Source organism: Oncorhynchus tshawytscha, linkage group LG20 (assembly GCF_018296145.1).
Source record: "Oncorhynchus tshawytscha isolate Ot180627B linkage group LG20, Otsh_v2.0, whole genome shotgun sequence".
In the NCBI taxonomy this organism is placed as follows: Eukaryota; Metazoa; Chordata; class Actinopteri; order Salmoniformes; family Salmonidae; genus Oncorhynchus; species Oncorhynchus tshawytscha.
Genome location: NC_056448.1, coordinates 22,275,180 through 22,292,757, shown reverse-complemented (window position 1 = coordinate 22,292,757; position 17,578 = coordinate 22,275,180). Strand labels below are relative to the sequence as shown.

Genomic DNA, 17,578 nt, shown 5'->3' with positions numbered 1-17,578 from the left:
CATGCTTTATTTTATTAAAATAATTCTTTAGAAATTCCGATATTTACATCTTCAATAATATTAATAACAGTATAAGAAAAAAAGTGTTTAGTCACAGTTCTTACGAAACATCAGCATTACAACAAACTCGAAATATCATTGAAGAAAACCCCCCAAATCTTTCATGAGTCATTAATCCCCACAATATTCACCCCAAATCATCCCCATGATAAAGTTGCATTTTTTTCTTAAGAGCAGTTTGCAATTTTCTATATATACATATTGCCAAACAAGAGTAGCGTAACCCAGACAGTTCAATTCATGTCGCACATTTTCTTTGACAAAGACATGAGGACATTTTGCTATGTTAATGATACCATGTGTGACTGTATTCCTCATTTAGACTATTGGCACTGTGTTACATTTAAGATCTGGAAGGTTTTGCTGGATGATGAGCTCAAATAGGCTGAATTTTGAATTCAACAAAGAGAATCCTGAAAAACATACCCTAGAATGCAAAAGGGACATGTGTATTGTATAAAACTGTTGTAAACTTGATGCAAATTCAGGCCTAACTTCACATAAAAGCAGTTACCACACTGTGACACCATAATTCATCCTATGATGTCACCATGAAGTCAAAAATGCATGTCAGAGTTGTAAAATGTGCTAAAAATAAAGTCTTTGGTGAAACAGCTTTAGAGTGATGTATACATGATGCAGGATTCAGGGCGTTGCCACTGAAAAAGTCATAGAAATCAGTTGCCCAAATGTATTACAGTGTTTAGAATGTCATGTGTAAACGTGTAAAGTCATCCTGGATGAGGCTGTCATTAAAAACAAATAAATAATTCATTAGTTAGCCACGAGAAGGTATTGTCCATGAGTTCATGCTCAAGCACTGCTGGTCCAGTGTTGCCATTAAAAGTCTCCAAAGTCTCCATATGTTTACTTCCCTGTCCATTATTGGGAGACAGTCCAATTCTCATCATAGCTTCCTATCCCTTGCTGCATTTGCCTATTGGTCCATATTACCAGTCCTCTTGATGAGGGTTGGTCCATGGGAGCTAGAGATGGTCGTAGGCTGCAGTGGATGGTGGAGCAGTGCGGGAGGCCGAGCTATAGTAATAGGGTGAACCTGCAGGGGGCGACAGAGATAAAGGAGTTTACTATTGTGTTTTGTTCTTTAGCTTGGCTTTGATGGTGTTAGGAGGGACAATGCAATGTAAAGCAGGCTTTCTTTATCCCATCCACCACATGACAATAGCAGATGGTTCAGATGGAAATCTGCCCTGCTTGGATAGTTTGTCCCATGAATAAAGCTGCCTGTTTTGCAATCTCTCTTTAAAGGATGGGTCTGCTACTTGATGGAAGAAATATCACAGAATGTTTTGCGTTATGCATAGAATTAAGCATTTACAACACACAAGCATTAATACTGCTTATTTTCCCCTGTGTCGTTAATAACTGGTGAAATCAGCTGGGTCAAGGTGACACAAGTTCTCAGGCTAGTCAGCTCCAAGAGAGTTACTGTACACCAATGGGCGGCAGTGGTTTGAAGCCGACCTCCTGGTAATTGGGTGACTAGTTTCCATGGGGACTAGGGGAAATCATGATACATGTGACGTGAATGAAACCAAACATTTGGCTGTACATGATTTCCTGGTTGGAGTGAGGATATGTATTTGCGGATTTCCCATTGATACTCAGGGTTCATTCATTGTATCTTAGGTCAAAGCAGTAGAATAAGGTTTAAAGTATAAACTTGACATGACATGAATGGTTTGTGTTCAACATTTCAAAGGGAAGCTTTAAACAAACATTTTAATTGGAAGCTGGAACTTTTATCTACAACAATTCGGTCTGATCCGTGAGTTATATTCTGAAGACCTTCATTTTGTATTTGCTCATGAAGATCACGTTCGATCCAATCATAACATCAGCTTTATAAACAGTACACTCCTGTGTGGAATCATGCATCGTTCCAGTACACAAACAACACTGACTACAGTACATGCTTCTAATATGTATGAAAGGTGAACACCACTGTGCCGGACTGACTGTGACTCACCCAAAATGCTGGAGTTGGTGAATCTCCAAGCTTCACTGTAGGAGGTGTAGGGGGAGTGAGTGTAGGTCTGGCCAGAGTAGTCTGCACCTGTAGGACAGGGAACAAAAAAACAACACATGCATCAGATGTACATTGAGACATATATACAGTAACCAACATCATTCAGTAAGAAATTCACACACATACCTGTAGCCTATAGACAAAATTAAATTACAGTCTAGACAATATTATGCACTATATTTCTTAAAAAGACACAACTTCCTCAAAGTTTTATTTTGCCTTCATTTGAGAGTGTTTGTCCTCTTGCCAGCATCTGCTGAGACTTAGCTCATAATTCACCAACGGTTAGGGTAGCTTGTAAACCATTAATCTATGAGCCAGGTGAATGGCTGGGGGTAAAATCCCTCGACTCATTGATGCGTGTGGCTAGTCTCCACATCCTCTCTATAGCATTTAACCCTCCCCTCCCTGTCCCTCCAAAATGGCCTCCTCTCCTCTCTATCCCTCACTTCCTGCTTTAGCCTTTCTACCTTTCTCTCTGTCCTCTTTTCTTCTTCTTCTGTTTTTTTACATTCCAATATCTAATTGGTAATTATGTTGGCTGGATTGAATCCCTCCGCTCCCCCCCAGACCCCCCCTTTCTGTGAGTAATTGTGTATGAACGCTTCCTCACAGCGAGCCCACCAGAAAAATAATAAATCAGACCCTCTCATTTCGCGCTTCGGAGGGCAGACTTCAAATAAAAAAGGCACATCACACACACACACACACACATACGCACGCACACGCACACACGCACACACGCACACAAATGCACGCACACACACACACACACACACACACACACACACACACACACACACACACACACACACACACACACACACACACACACACACACACCAGAGTGCTCTCTCTCCCCCTCTCTCCCTCTCACCCGGGCCCACTCTGCCACCCTGTGGCCCCCCACCCTCTCCCCGTCTGGTGGGGCCCCTGGTTCCCATGGCGATGTGTGGTCAGAGGGGCGGCGTGGGGGTGCGGGCAGCAGGGCGGAACCCCCAGCCTGTTCCCTGTACCCCCTGGGCCCTGGCTGCACCTCCGTGCAGTTCACCAGCCGAGCAGGCTACTTATTAACCACCATGCCTTCCTGTTAATCTCCAATCCTCCCTCCCAGCACTTATCTCTCCCTCTCTCACTCCCATCCTTGCTTTTTTAACATTGGTTTTGGTCACTGCCTTACCCCAAAACAATGTTTTGTTTTGTTGTCTACATTCTTCTCAGTGGTGCTTTGTCCTCATAGCATATTCAGTTTTAGCTTTCCCCAAAGGGAAAACCCAGATGGGATCATGTTTGGGTCACAAATAAAACTATGAACTGCATTTAAGGGCCCAGTGCAGTCAAAAACATGATTTCCTGTGTTTTATATATATGAGATTGGAATAATACTGCAAAACGATTGCCCTTTTAGTGTAAGAGCTGTTTGAAAAGACTGTCTGTCATGTCAACCTGTTTTGGTGGGATGGAGTTTTGGCCTTCCATGGTGGCATCACCATGCAGTAAATTAGTTAACAGACCCATAAGAAAGAAAGTTCCAAACCTCTCTGCCAATAACAGCTCATTTTCTGTTTTCCCCTCCCCACTCAAACCACTCCCAGACAGTCCTTGCAAAATTATGGCTTAAGAAATTGCTCATTGCTAAAAACAATCACAGTATGGTACTTAATTGTTAACGAAAAATGATTTGATATTGAGATAAAAAGGGCTGCATTGGACCTTTACGTAAGTTCAACTGAAAGGAGAGACATCATTCATTTATTTCTCTGAAACCCCATCTGAGATGCCAATGCCTGTCTCAGTGTGAATGTCAATGGATGGGAGTCTTACCTGCTACCATGCCAGTGATGGCGGAGGATGAGTAGCCTGTCTGGCCACTGGAGGGGATGTGAGGAGGGTAGCCGGGGAGAGTGGAGCTAACCATGTCCCTTCCTGAAACAGAGAAGGACAAAACACACAGTGTCAGCTCTTCTCAAGAGGTGGATGTACACATGAAAAACAAATAAATTCTTTGGCCCCCCCAAAATATGTGTCATGTACATGAAATCATGCCAGTTACCATTCCACCATAGGTATTTTTTATGTATTTATTTAACCTTTCTTTAACTAGGCAAGTCAGTTAAGAACAAATTCTTATTTACAATGATGGCCTACCCCGGCCAAACCCTTACCCGGACGACTCTGGGCCAATTGTGCGCCGCCCTATTGGACTCCCATATTCTACCATCATATACAGCAAGTGATGTTCGTGTACAGTACTGCACATGGGGTTTGGTGGTTGTGGCAGGTGACATGATAAGAGAGTGTAGTCTACCAGTATACTGTCCATATGAACCCCCTACAGGGAGTGGCAATGGATGAGATGAATGCTTCATTACCTGCTATGAGAGACTGGCTGCTGAACTGGCTGTACACTGGTGCATGATGGGAGAATGAGTTGAAGGCATGGGGGAAATGGTTGGAGCTGCTGCAGCTGCTACTGATAGACACAGGGGCCTGCAACGATTGCAGCTCCAGAAAAGCTGAGTTGGCCACCACATTCGGAGAGGGGCTTGTGCTGGTCACCTCTGGGGACATTTCCTGTTTCAGACAAAGTGGGAGGGGCTGTAGGGGGTCTGAGGTGGCACGGCCAGTGGTTCAGTGGATGGGTGAGAAAATGAAATAAAATGGAATTAACTGATATGAATGGATTAACAAATACACAGCAGCAATAGCCTGTTAGCTGATTGAAATGAATGATGAGTGAATGGGTACTACATCGTGTTTGATGTGTTTGCGAACTGCGCTGCGGATAGACATACAGCACATCATGTACATCTGTTTTAAATTAAACTTGAAAGGGTGCTTTGGGCAGCTTGTGATAATACGCCAAATTAAATGCACAACGCATCAGCAGGCACGGCAAGCTAAAATGTGGCTGCACTACAGAGATAAACATCAACTGCTATGATAGCTCAGTCGGAAACCAAGATCTATAATCAGATTGATGACAACCGCAGTTGATACAGTTTAGAGTATACACGCCTAAACAGACTGCTATTACATTCACAGATTATGAATGCATTATTACATTCAACATAACTGTCTTTGTGAATTGGGTCTTCAGATATGCTGATGGAAAACAATGCTCCCATGTGTCAGCGTGTTCAGTTTGTCCTCGGTTTCATCTTTAAGCTCTGATATTTGTGCAGGGTGAGAAGGCCGCATCCATCGTAAGAGTTTTACCTGCCACCACAGTGTAGCCCTGGTGTGCTGCCAGATTCCGACCAATAGCAGCACTCGATGTTGAGAGGCTGGTCTTCCCGTCTTCTAGACTGCCATTGATGAGCGAGAGAGGGTACACAGTCTGTGGAGGATAGATCAGATTAACCATTTGTGTGTCAGTGTGTGTTGCATGTATGAAAGCGAGAGAGGGAGAGAATAAGAAATTGACAAAGAGAAAGAAAGACAAGGAGAGGGATAGAGAGAGTAATTTTGGGAGTGGAGTTAATCAGGATCCACCAGCTCTCAGTGTCAATGTGCCATATAGGCTGCTGTACCTGCTCAGTCTTGCTAGCTGCAGCAGAGCTGAAGGAGTCTGGGGGGTAGTGGTGGCGGTCGAAGCCACAGTCCAGGTGCTGCGGTGGGAAGTGCTCTGGTCTCAGTTGCTTTCTAGGAACGCCCCCGCTGCCCTGAGAGTCCACACTGTGTCTACAGCTTTCCTGGTCACCTGAGAGAGAGAGAGAGAGAGAGAGAGAGAGAGAGAGAGAGAGAGAGAGAGAGAGAGAGAGAGTGAGAGAGTGAGAGAGTGAGAGAGTGAGACAGAGATACAGAGATACAGAGATGTCATATTGAGAAACTGCTGAATCTATTTGAGTTTGTGGGGAGGTCTCATTCAATTGGGAGAGTGAATCTTATTGAATCTAATTGAATAAAATAATCTTAAAATGTGAGAGGAGAATTTGGGATTGCACGAGAATTTGAGGGTACTTACTGTCGTCATGGCTCCTCTTGCCCTCCTGGCTGGGTTGTGGTATCCCCAACAGGCCACTGATGGAGTAGGTGGAGCCCAGGGAGTCGGACTGGGGTGACTCAGGGGGAGTGACGGCTGAACTGGGGACTGACAGACAGACAGACAGACAGACAGACAGACAGACAGACAGACAGACAGACAGACAGACAGACAGACAGACAGACAGACAGACAGACAGACAGACAGACAGACAGACAGACAGACAGACAGACAGACAGACAGACAGACAGACAGACAGACAGACAGACAGACAGACAGACAGACAGACAGACAGACAGACAGACAGACAGACAGACAGACAGACAGACAGACAGACAGACAGACAGACAGACAGACAGACAGACAGACGGAAATGGACCATTATTACTCCAATATTATCGTTGACCATTAGCGCTTAATCTTACGTACCATTAAGCATGGAGTTTCTTTAGGCTTAATACTGCATGATCAGATCATAATGCTGGACCTTAGTGAAGGCGTGTGTCTGTGCTTAGAGTGGGGGGAGTGTTAGCGCTTTGTTAATCACAAGGGTTGATGTGAGTGTGTGTGTGTGTACGTGTGTCTGTGTAGAAACTCACTGAGTATGTGTCCTGGGCTTAGGCCTTTGCCATCCAGAGGCAGATTGAATGGCTGCTGCACCTTGGTTCGGATTATTCTGGAATAAAGAGCCGGGATTAGAGAACAGTGTAAAATCTATTGAACCACTTCAGTGGGTGAACAGTGAAAACTCTTTTTCTTCTGCCCAGTTCATTTCTAAACACTTGTCTTACATTACTAAAGAGATCACAATGGTTATTTTAAAGGTCCACTCTGATATGTATTGGTTTACACATAGCATAATGTAGAGGTTAGTCATTACCTGTTGATAGAGCTGACACTGGGCACGGTGTCACTGTCACACACTCCCTCTGCCAGCAGCCTGTCTCTGATCTCCCAGGCAAACATGGTGGGGTTCTGACGTTTGTAATCTGCTATTTTATCAACCACTTTAGGAGTGGCCACCTTGGGCTTGGAGCCCCCAATCACTCCTGGCTTGATGCTGCCAGTCTCGTAGTAGCTGGAAAAGGACAGAGAGATTTGCTACATAAGAGAGCAATATAGTGAATGTGGATGGTCATCATTTCCATTGTACAAAGATTAGTGTTTACGATACCAATTCCATACTGTATAGCGAACCCAGAATGTTTAAATAATGGGAGACAGTGGTTCTTGGTCTAAGTGTGAGAACACAATGGAGGGCCATAAACAGTATAACCCCATTGTGTAAAGTTGCAAAAGTTCTATGAGGTCCTCACCGTCCCAGGATCTTGCTGACACAGCCGTGGCTGACGCGGAGCTGCCGGGAGATGTCACAGGGACGCACGCCCTGGTGGGCCATGTCTACGATGCGCTGCCGGATCACCTCCGGAAGCGGACGGCCATTCACAAACATTCCACCTAGTTGATTAAGACCCCCATGACCTGGGGGAGGGGGGGGGATGAAACATATATAAATGTCATGGACACCTGAGCCCACTACCACTCACGCTACCACCCACACTCAGCACTACCTCTTACAGAAGATACACACACACACAGGGAGGGCTGACTGAAACGGGTTCTAAACTGATTTTACTTGTCTTCAGGCTATTTGTTTGGTCTGAAACAGGGATTACTTAGCACCTAACATTCTTACATAGATAGGATTATGACATACTACGGTCAGGTAGAACAAAATAGATTAATTCATGAAATAAATAAAATATTATTTAGGTGTCTATTGGCAAAAGCATTTTCAGAATGCATAAAACAAATAGGATAAAAAAGTGGGTCATTTGGATTTGTAAGAGAAGATGTAATTGAACCTGTTGGGAAAATTCAGCACACAGTAAACAAGAATGAGTGAAGTACAATATATTATTTATCTAATTTCTTCACAAAATTGTGTATGTCATGAACCAAAAATGTGCATTTATTTCCTGGAATTTGTTAAAAAAGCATTGTTTTCAATAAAGTTAATTTAAGTAGTTTTTTTTATGTTGAGGAGAGGAGACAAGCATGTCTGGCGAGTTCAAGTTGATATATAATTGATATGAACGTTGGATCATAAAACAGTTAATCAAAATATAAGTAACCCTAACCCGGGTATACTGCTCAGTAGGGCTATATAAAAAGGATGACTTCAGCGATGTGAATGATGCACATCAGAACATATTTTGTAAATGTACCATGCATAATTCATTGTTGTTTTAAAAGAGTGGTAAAAGAGGGTAACTGACCAATTAAGTCGGATCTAGCTAGAAATTTGACAGCTTCTGGTCTAGACAGCTCTGTGTATGTCTTCCACATTCTAGATGTTCTCAATCCTGGTTCTGACCTCTAGATTCCTCTCTCCGGGTTTGGGTTTCCTATGGGACACACAAGGCAGCGAGAGCAGGGTAGTCATTCCTCGCAGAGAAAGTAAGTTTATCCTAACTTTGATATAAATTAATGTCACATTAAACGTTATAATACGGATAGATTTAGATGTGTTATTTTTGTCAGAAGTTTGGGGCCTATAAAATGGCATAATTTAGGCATATTCTAGCACGCGACGTGGAAAAACAGCTCACATGCACAATGATCCCCTACTGCCATAATTTCGATTTCAACATACCCTGAAGTGATACTGTCTAGGCTACAATTCTATAGCCTAAATAACACGGTAAATTATTTGTCATCATGTTATGTTTTGGAGTTTGTTTTTCTACGATTTGGTTAGTTATTCTTTGGAAATTGTTGTAAGAATGCGAGGTCAACGGGCTCCTCCTACACAGCAAAGTTCAATGTGAAACCAGCTCTTTGATTGACATGTATAACACGTTAATAGTCTAATGAAAAAAAAAACATTACAATTACGCAAAAGAAATGTTAACCATTCGTTATTTATATATTAGACACTTTTACATTGTGAGCAAGTCGACCATTTCCAATGACTGTTTAGGTCAAATATCACTCAAATAGGCTTTCAATAACTTGATTCACCCCACACAAACGCTATAGGCTTCTCATCTCTCCACATCGATGGGCGGCTGTCGGTAGTCAGTTGGTATAATAAGGTTAGTATTCTAAATACAATATAGGGTAATGTAGGTTATATGGCAGATTTGTCTGTATTTGAACTATAGGGATTTAATGAAATAATTACTCCTATTTGGCCTAGGCCTATAAAACTCTCATGTTTCACCACTTATACGCTCAGGATAATGCGCATATTCATTTGTAGAAGAACATTCATTCCCTTGTGTCCAGGCTGAAAATAATACCATAGGCCTGCACCAGTGAATAGGCTACATGTTCTAGTTATAGTTGGCCATTTTAACGTAAAAAAAATAAATACAAAAATCGACTTATCCTTTATGTGAGGACTTGGAAATGCAGCTGTGGAGAGGTTTGCCACGTAATTTTGAAAGTTGTCAGCAGCTACTCTGTCTTTCTATGGACTGCATCAGTGACTTTGTAAGAATCCCAATGCTTTTAATTTAACCCATTCAGCAGCTTGCTTCCCCTGGCTCTTTTTTTCAGTCCTTTCCCAGCTTTCATTTCCACATCAAACGGAGGCCGGACGAGGCTGGGTGGGGAGCAGGAGCACCATTAACGGTGCTAGCGGAGTGTGTAAAAATCTCCCCGCCAAGCTTCACCAACCTGCAGGATATTAAAGCCAAGCAACCCCAAGGGAATAAACACACGCATATACACACGCGCGCGCACACTCTCTCTTCTCTCTTTTCTGTCACACACACACACACACACACACACACACACACACACACACACACACACACACACACACACACACACACACACACACACACACACACACACACACACACACACACACACATCCCTCATACTGACTTTTTATTGTAATTGCACAATTATAAGCCTATATGGTCTCCATGTATGCGCCATTTATAGATATGCCATAACTTCTTCTTTAGGTTGTTTCCCTTGAAATAATTCATCTTTATAGTTTTCCCCATCAAAGTGGATTCGAATTTATAATCCTCTGTAAAATGTACAATTTTATTGGTTCTAGACCTCATATTTGTCACTGTCAGTAGACGGCTACCACCCGGTAACTAACTCTACCATGCACCTTTGAGGCTACATAGTCATGGAACACTGGTCACTTTAAATAATGTTTTACACACTTCATATGTATATACCGTATTCCAGTTAATAACTTGACGTGTTTTGTAATTTAGCAGTAGTGAGTACATACATCGCCGTACATTTTTCGTATTGGTGCCCCGTGGAAATCGAACCCATAACCATGGCGTGGTAAGCCCCATGCTCTACTAACTGAGCCAACTGTACATACACTTTTCTTCAGGTATACTACATATTCTATCCATATACTGTTCATATGGTCTATACCTCCCAGCACACACATATATATATATATATACAACAATACACAGGAATCTATATGTATGTGTGATGGGATGTATAGACAATATGGACAGTATATGGATAGAATATGTAGTATATCTGGACTCCTAATATTTTTCTTTTTCTTAATTCCATTATTTTACTTTTTAGATTCGTGTGTATTGTTGGATATTGTTAGATATTACTGCACTGTTGGAGCTAGGAACACAAGGATTTCATTATACCCGCAATAAAATCAGCTAAATATGTGTATGCTACCAACACAATTCGATTTTTGATTTGGTTTGATTTGAATTATACGGAAATATGCCTAATGTTATAGGTCTACTACAGGCCTACCGTTTTGGATGCATGTTTACGAGGACATACTCTACAATGTAACATAAGGTGCCGTCAAAAAGCCTGAGGAAATGTCTGCCATAAGTGTTTTGTTGTTGCTTATATTAAATAGAATATACACGAAATATTGCAGAACCTCTCACTCTCACAACCATGTTGGTTCCATAATAACTTCAATAATGCAGCATTTCTGTTACACTGTTACACAATCCCACTAACTCACAATTAGGCTATGGAATCAATGTGTGGCCACACTGGTCAAGATTAGCCTTACCCATTATTTAGTTCAAATTCAAAACAAGATCGTTTGTCTGTGATTTGTCCAACATTGCTTGATTTCCATTACAATTACTGATAACACAAGAAATTAAGACTATGTTTCACATGAGCAGGTGTTTGCTCCTGCGCTCACAGGCCATAAGCTACAATTATTTATCAACCACTAATTTAGAGATCGAGCCTACATTTGACAACTTGGTTGACTATTGACTATCCTATACTCAAAGCAATTTTAAACAATATGTATTATGTCACCTTTGTATGTCACGAAATTTGATTACATCCATAAACCAACAAAAAAAACATTGAGGTGCAATGCGGCACTATAACTTCTGAACGGTTATTGTAACCCCTGACAGAGGGTGCTATGATAACATGAAAGAAGATGGCGCGTCTGAGGCGACAAGAGGGTGTCATAATTTATGCCGCGGAGTAGACCGGGTGAAACGTAAACAAGCCATACCATTCAGCTCCCCACGATTCCATCATTAACTCGATTGAAGTGACAATGACCACGGATTGGCCCAAATCTATATCTGACAGCTAAACTAACGTCCAATTAACTTCCCAACCCCTCCACGAGAGAAGGAAAATCTATTAGTTCACCCTGGCTTTCTGTTGAATGAACACACACACGAATTATAACACCATGCTCAACGTTCAGAATTGTTGGTCAATCACTGATAGTTTGCTTTCGTATAGGCCTAAATGTTACATTCATAAATGGACATAACTTTTACAAAGACCCTGAAATGAAGGAAAATAAATATAAAAACAATGTAGGCCTATAAGGACAGGTGCACATTAAGTTATTCAATTAGTGATCCTTATGGCTTTCATTGATTAAGGTTATTGGCCTTCCAATCTCTACTTTGATGCATAGAGACCAATTACTGTTTAAACAGCCAGGGGCGAATTCTAGAAACCATGCTAATGTGTTCTATAAAATATATTCCTACAAAACAGTCTGTTTCTGTTCATAAAGTCCTTACTCAACATGAATAATGTCAATTTATTAGAATGAAACAACAAACAATATTTCAGAGTTTCCTGATTCAAGGCAGCCGTAAACCACCATTTCGTTGGTGCACAAATCCAGTTTATTATCAGCCTAATCACCCAATTACTTGAAAAGCAGTTCATTTTCATGCCATTAGAATTCTCCATGAATAATGTTAGATATTTCTACTGAAACATAACTGGAAAATATTGACAGGCACTTATTCCGTTGTCAACACCTATATGAGCATACACTTTTGACGGCTGATTTCTGTCTAGGCTACAGCCTCCAAAATATTTAGTCATGCCTATATTACATTATTTTGCTTGCTTTGACAATTACATATTTCATATGTATGAATGATATCTTCTGTTTACCGGCCAAAATATAGCAATACGAGGGAAGGGGGTCTCAGATCTTGTGTTTTACCTCGTCCGGTGTTGTTGGACATATCTCTGAGGTCTTGGTCGTTGGGTGTCCTTGCCAAATGTAAGAGGGTCCACGCTCTCTCTCTCTCTCCCAGTTAATTAGATGTTTTTAGTCCATGTGGGGCCTCGCTTGGCATGAATGTGTTCCTGAGTGCACGCTTAAATGCTCTGCAAGAGGACATTGTAATAGTTAATATGGGTTTGTTATGAATATCGTGTGGTGATGTTGTGTTTCTTTAGTGTGCCTATATTATTGCCCGCGCTGCAGTTTTAAGTTGAGTCTTCCGTTCTCTCATCTCTTATCGCCCTCTTATTTTCAAAAATATATCTAGGTCTGTAATAAACCAAAACAAAAAACACTTTTCACTGCTTATCGTAGCCTATACTCCGTAGTAGGGTAGCCTTGGACATTTGTTGGGACTACTCTCTCACATTACTCAGCGAATCTAACCTGACTCGGTAGACTAACTAAACGATCAGCCAATACACTGCTCATTGCTAATAAGCTACACATTTACAACCATTTGTTAAATATTTTAACAACCATTCACATTTGCTAAAACAGTGATGTATCACATGAATAGCCTTTCGAACATTGCTTTTACAATTTAAAGCACATAATTGGGGCAAAGAATTACCTTCGCCTTGCAGAAAAAAGGTCCGGGCAGATATCCTTATATTATTATCCAATGCTAGACCACACTGGCGAAAATGTAACCTCGGCCGGGGAGATCCAAGTCAATCGTTGATAAAGCGTCTGTTATGATGCTCTCTCAACAGTCAAGAGGTGGTGTAACTGTTTAGGATCCGCTACTAATTCTGTGCGAGGTTTTATCCAACAGATGCTCTCCGAGGCGCGCAGTGGAGACGGTGCGCGGCGGCCATTGGATGATGGAGTCGAGCGAGGTGCAGTAGAACGAAGGATGAGGTGTGGCTATTTGAAAAGAGGGTGTCACCCTTCCCAAAGCCACATGGATGACTGATTTTGTGGTTTGAGTGGCACTCCACCCAACACAGCACACTGACTGAGCAAAACAGCAACGTTTACGGAAACACTCGTCAAGGAGCGGGTTTGTTTTCATTCACCCCCAGCGACAGCTTCGCTTTGATTAGATTGTGTACAAGATGTGACACGATTTCCGGGGGTCTGTGAATTCAGGTTCATTTGGAGTACACTGTTTTCACACACAATTTGGTAGGTCCTACTTGATTTGTTGTGATCTGTCACAATTTCTGCTATCACACAACAGGTATAGGCCTATGTCCCCTTATTTGAGTGATAAAATGATGACTGAATAGGCCTATACCATGTCAGGGACATGGGTGTATGGCCTATATATTGAAGATGTTTAAATCATAAAGTTTAAGTACATCCGATATAGTGTATTACATAGACCTACTTACAGTCATAATTGAAGTATATCTAGGCTAGCTTATTATTTCGTTTCAGGGGACAGAATTAAATTAGAATGACAAAATAATGGATAAAATAAAAGGTTGTATAGGCTATTGTTAATATTTTATTACTTTTTACACAACTTTCAACCAATTAAATATGGCTCAAATAGGCTCTGGTTGCCCATAATCATTTAGCTTGCATTACTTTTTGCACATTAATAGCCAACATGTCTGTTCCAATATAATTGCTTACTGTCTTTGTTAGAATAGCCTTTTTCAATTGTGTTTTTATTACTATTTGCATATTATTATTATTATAATAATTATTACATTATAACTGTTTTTATTCAGTTGTTACACATTGGTAGATGCAAAGGTAAATCCCATACAACATATCCTATTCTTCAACATTATCACCACCGTCAGTCAAAAAAACAACTACTCGGTACTTGATATGAGATGACATTATTCTATTACCTTTCAACCACTTGCCCTTAGATTGCTTTCTGTGGTTGTTTGTGTCGTTGTAGGTCAGACAGTGTTACATGGATTCTGTTCTATCCCTCTAAGCACCTGAGCAAAGCCTACTATTCTGTTCGTCTCTTCAGTTACCATCAAGAAGCGCTGTAAATGCCAATGCTACATTTCTAATGGTCTCTTACATAATACTCGTCTATAGACAGGTCTTTAGGGTCAAACCAGTTAAAGTGCCTATCCAATTTACATTGTTCAGACATTACGTCTGAAAATCCCACGTCTGTTCTATTTTAAACATGTTGGTTATGATATATAGCCAAAGCGTTCTGATTTTGTGTATTGAATGCCTTAGTTTATTTGACCCATTCACCACTTAATCGAAGTGAGTGCGCTCCATGAAATATGCGCGTGGTTCTTCGCAACAGGGTGTCGGTGTCCCTCTGCGTTCCAACACTGTTAATGTTGTTCTCATGAGCTTGTAAAACAAACACAACACCACTAATGACTCTCGTTTATGGCCCCATGTCTCCTAACATGGCCACAGTGTCGTCTGCCCAGCAGAAAGTACGGGCTATTTAACCATATGGCTCGTGGCACCAATTTACAGTTGTTTTACAATTTTGCCAGTTGAAAACATGGCAAAATTGAGTAGTCAAAAATGCAACATTTCTCCATGGAAATTGGTTGGAAACAGAACAAATATGGTCCGAGCAAGAATAGGTCCTTCAAAACAATCTAATAGAAACTTCGATTGACCTAGGCCTGTTAGTTGCGAGATTAGGCTACGACCTATAGGCAAGGAAGATAGAAGAAGGGGACCCTTGTGCGCCCCAAACAATTTAACATCATTGGTCAATGCACCTCAATTCCTTATCTCGTTAGGCTACAATTGCTGAAGTCATTCTCCATCTTCCCTGGCCCGCGGTGCAATGTAAATACCATTACATCAGTGCCGCTCCGGGACAAAAGGGCGAGTGTTTTGAAATTAAAAAAACTGTCGAGGGACTAAAGCGAAACATAACATTAGATGGAAGTAGAGAATTCCTCTATAAAGTGGAGAGAGAGAGCGCGAAGGGCAATTGCCTGGGGAGGGGAGAGATGGAGAGAAAGAAAGAGAAGAGACAGAGGTTATCGAGAGTTTAACAGGGGATTAAAACTTCTAGATGGGTATGTAGATCAGAGGTGTAAATTGTAATAATGTTTCATTTCAGGGGTTTTGTTATGTGGCTTGCTTTGAGGCAAACTGGCCGCATGAATATACACCCAATCAGATGACTGGGTCATAGGGTACCCATTAATAATTATTATTATAAAAAATATAGTATGTTAATCTTTATTAGTCTACCTTTGAAACTGTTAAAATAATTATATGACCCCCCTATCCTCCTAGCCCATTTTGGTACATCATTCCAGCTCTTCCTAGTAGTCCTAATATTATAGTGATGATGATGATGAAGATGAGAAGATGAGAAGAGGAGGAAGAAATTGAAAAAGAAGAAATAACATAATTAGGCCTCCATCAATTTAATAACTACATCGACGATTATGATGGGGATATTCATGTTGTGTGCATTGTCAAAACTTCGTTCAATAACTATGATGAATTATTCACCTAAAATAATCTGTTATATTTCCAATAATCTCATAACTCCTTTGACAATTAAACAGTGGGACTGCATAGTTATCACGAGCCTCTGCAATACAAACATACACATGGAGAGCGTCGCTCTGCGGGGAATACAATAGGCCTATATATATCGTTTCTAAACTTTTTGTACATAGTCTATAGTCATCTATAATCATATCGAAATAAAACCTGAAATATTCGAATAAAGAATATAGCATATGCAATGAATCTGGTTTTAGATAAACTCGTAGACAGTTTCTGAAAGGATTCTTCACCCAGGCCATATCAACAAGACAGTTTAATTTGCAACTTGATTGATTATTAATAACCCCTACTTCCATTGTTCTGCGAGATTTTAGAAAGACAACCCGCAGATGGTTTTTCAGGTCTGCACATCATGTACAGTGCATGCCCTGCAGTTCAGAGCCACTCTCAGATTTGGTTGTCAACATGCAATGGAGAAAAGCATTTCGCCAGAGGATATTCTCAAGCTCTTATGCGATTTGACTCTAGAATGGACCGACACAATAAACTTAGCGCTCCGGTGGAGCCAGTTAATACAAAGTAAAATGAAAATCTGAAGAAAAAAAACATACATTGATCAAAGAAAAATACATCTTTATAACAGTTGTAGGATATGAGCACAGCCCACCTTCAGCAGAAATGCTAAAAAACATTGCTTGCAAAAGAATAACGTCTCCTCAGTCCAAAGTTGCTGTGATTTTTCTCAATGAATACAGTTACTATGGCTATAGCCTACTTTATTTAAATGTATGTTTTAAATGAATGGCTCAACGACTACTAGCCTACCACCGTTTGCAGATTGGACGAAGTAGTGCTCTTGAAATACTGTTACTTTATCTCGACAGGTATAGCATCAATGATCACACCAAACTAAAAGAAGAAGCATCAAAGTCTATGTTTTAATCGTAATAATTAATTAATATTTTAACAGTAACATTTCACCACTGCCAGAATAATTGACATTTTCTGAATTTCAATCACAACTATTCTTTCCGTTGTGCTACTTTTCCCTGAGGGCAATATTGAATTACTTTTCTGTACAAAAATCTAACATGGATAGGCCTACAATACCTATATAAAAATCTAACATGGATAGGCCTACAATACCTATATAAAAATCTAACATGGATAGGCCTACAATACCTATATAAAAATCGCTCACTTACATACGTGACACTCTGTGACTTTTTTAAGGGCATGAGGCCAAAGAAGATGCACGCCCCAAATGTGTCGGGTGTGTCTTGTTGATGGTTGAGAATTTGCAACGGGGGTCTCCGGATTAAGCTTCCCCGACCAACTCTGGACTGGCAACAAAGTTCAGACCCCGGGGTGACAGGTGCAAACCAGAGGGCAAAGGTTTGGAAAAGCAGGATCAATTCTGGTCCAAAAGAGAAGCTACAAATATAAAATGAGACCAATTCACAAATGACGGGCCTATATAGGCTACCATAATATCAGGCCTGTGCTTTTCAACTGA

The 17,578-nt window shown here is 41.0% G+C and overlaps 1 protein-coding gene across 2 annotated transcripts; it reads right to left on the bottom strand.

The window, feature by feature from the left end:
• On the bottom strand, window positions 1-13,373 carry LOC112219724 (paired box protein Pax-8-like). Of its 2 annotated transcripts, XM_042302349.1 has the most exons (13): window positions 13,214-13,373; window positions 12,577-12,743; window positions 8,375-8,503; window positions 7,412-7,577; window positions 6,976-7,173; window positions 6,695-6,771; window positions 6,078-6,203; window positions 5,644-5,813; window positions 5,330-5,450; window positions 4,483-4,719; window positions 3,935-4,036; window positions 2,051-2,137; window positions 1-1,117 (listed from the first exon to the last, which is right to left on the bottom strand). In XM_042302349.1, the coding sequence occupies exons 3-13, from the start codon at window positions 8,442-8,444 to the stop codon at window positions 1,047-1,049; spliced, it is 1,425 nt and encodes a 474-aa protein (XP_042158283.1). In that variant the 5' UTR covers window positions 8,445-8,503; window positions 12,577-12,743; window positions 13,214-13,373; the 3' UTR covers window positions 1-1,046. The 2 variants fall into 2 exon arrangements, with proteins under 2 accessions (XP_042158283.1, XP_042158284.1); XM_042302350.1 differs by lacking the exon at window positions 12,577-12,743.
• Between the last annotated feature and the right edge of the window lie 4,205 nt (window positions 13,374-17,578).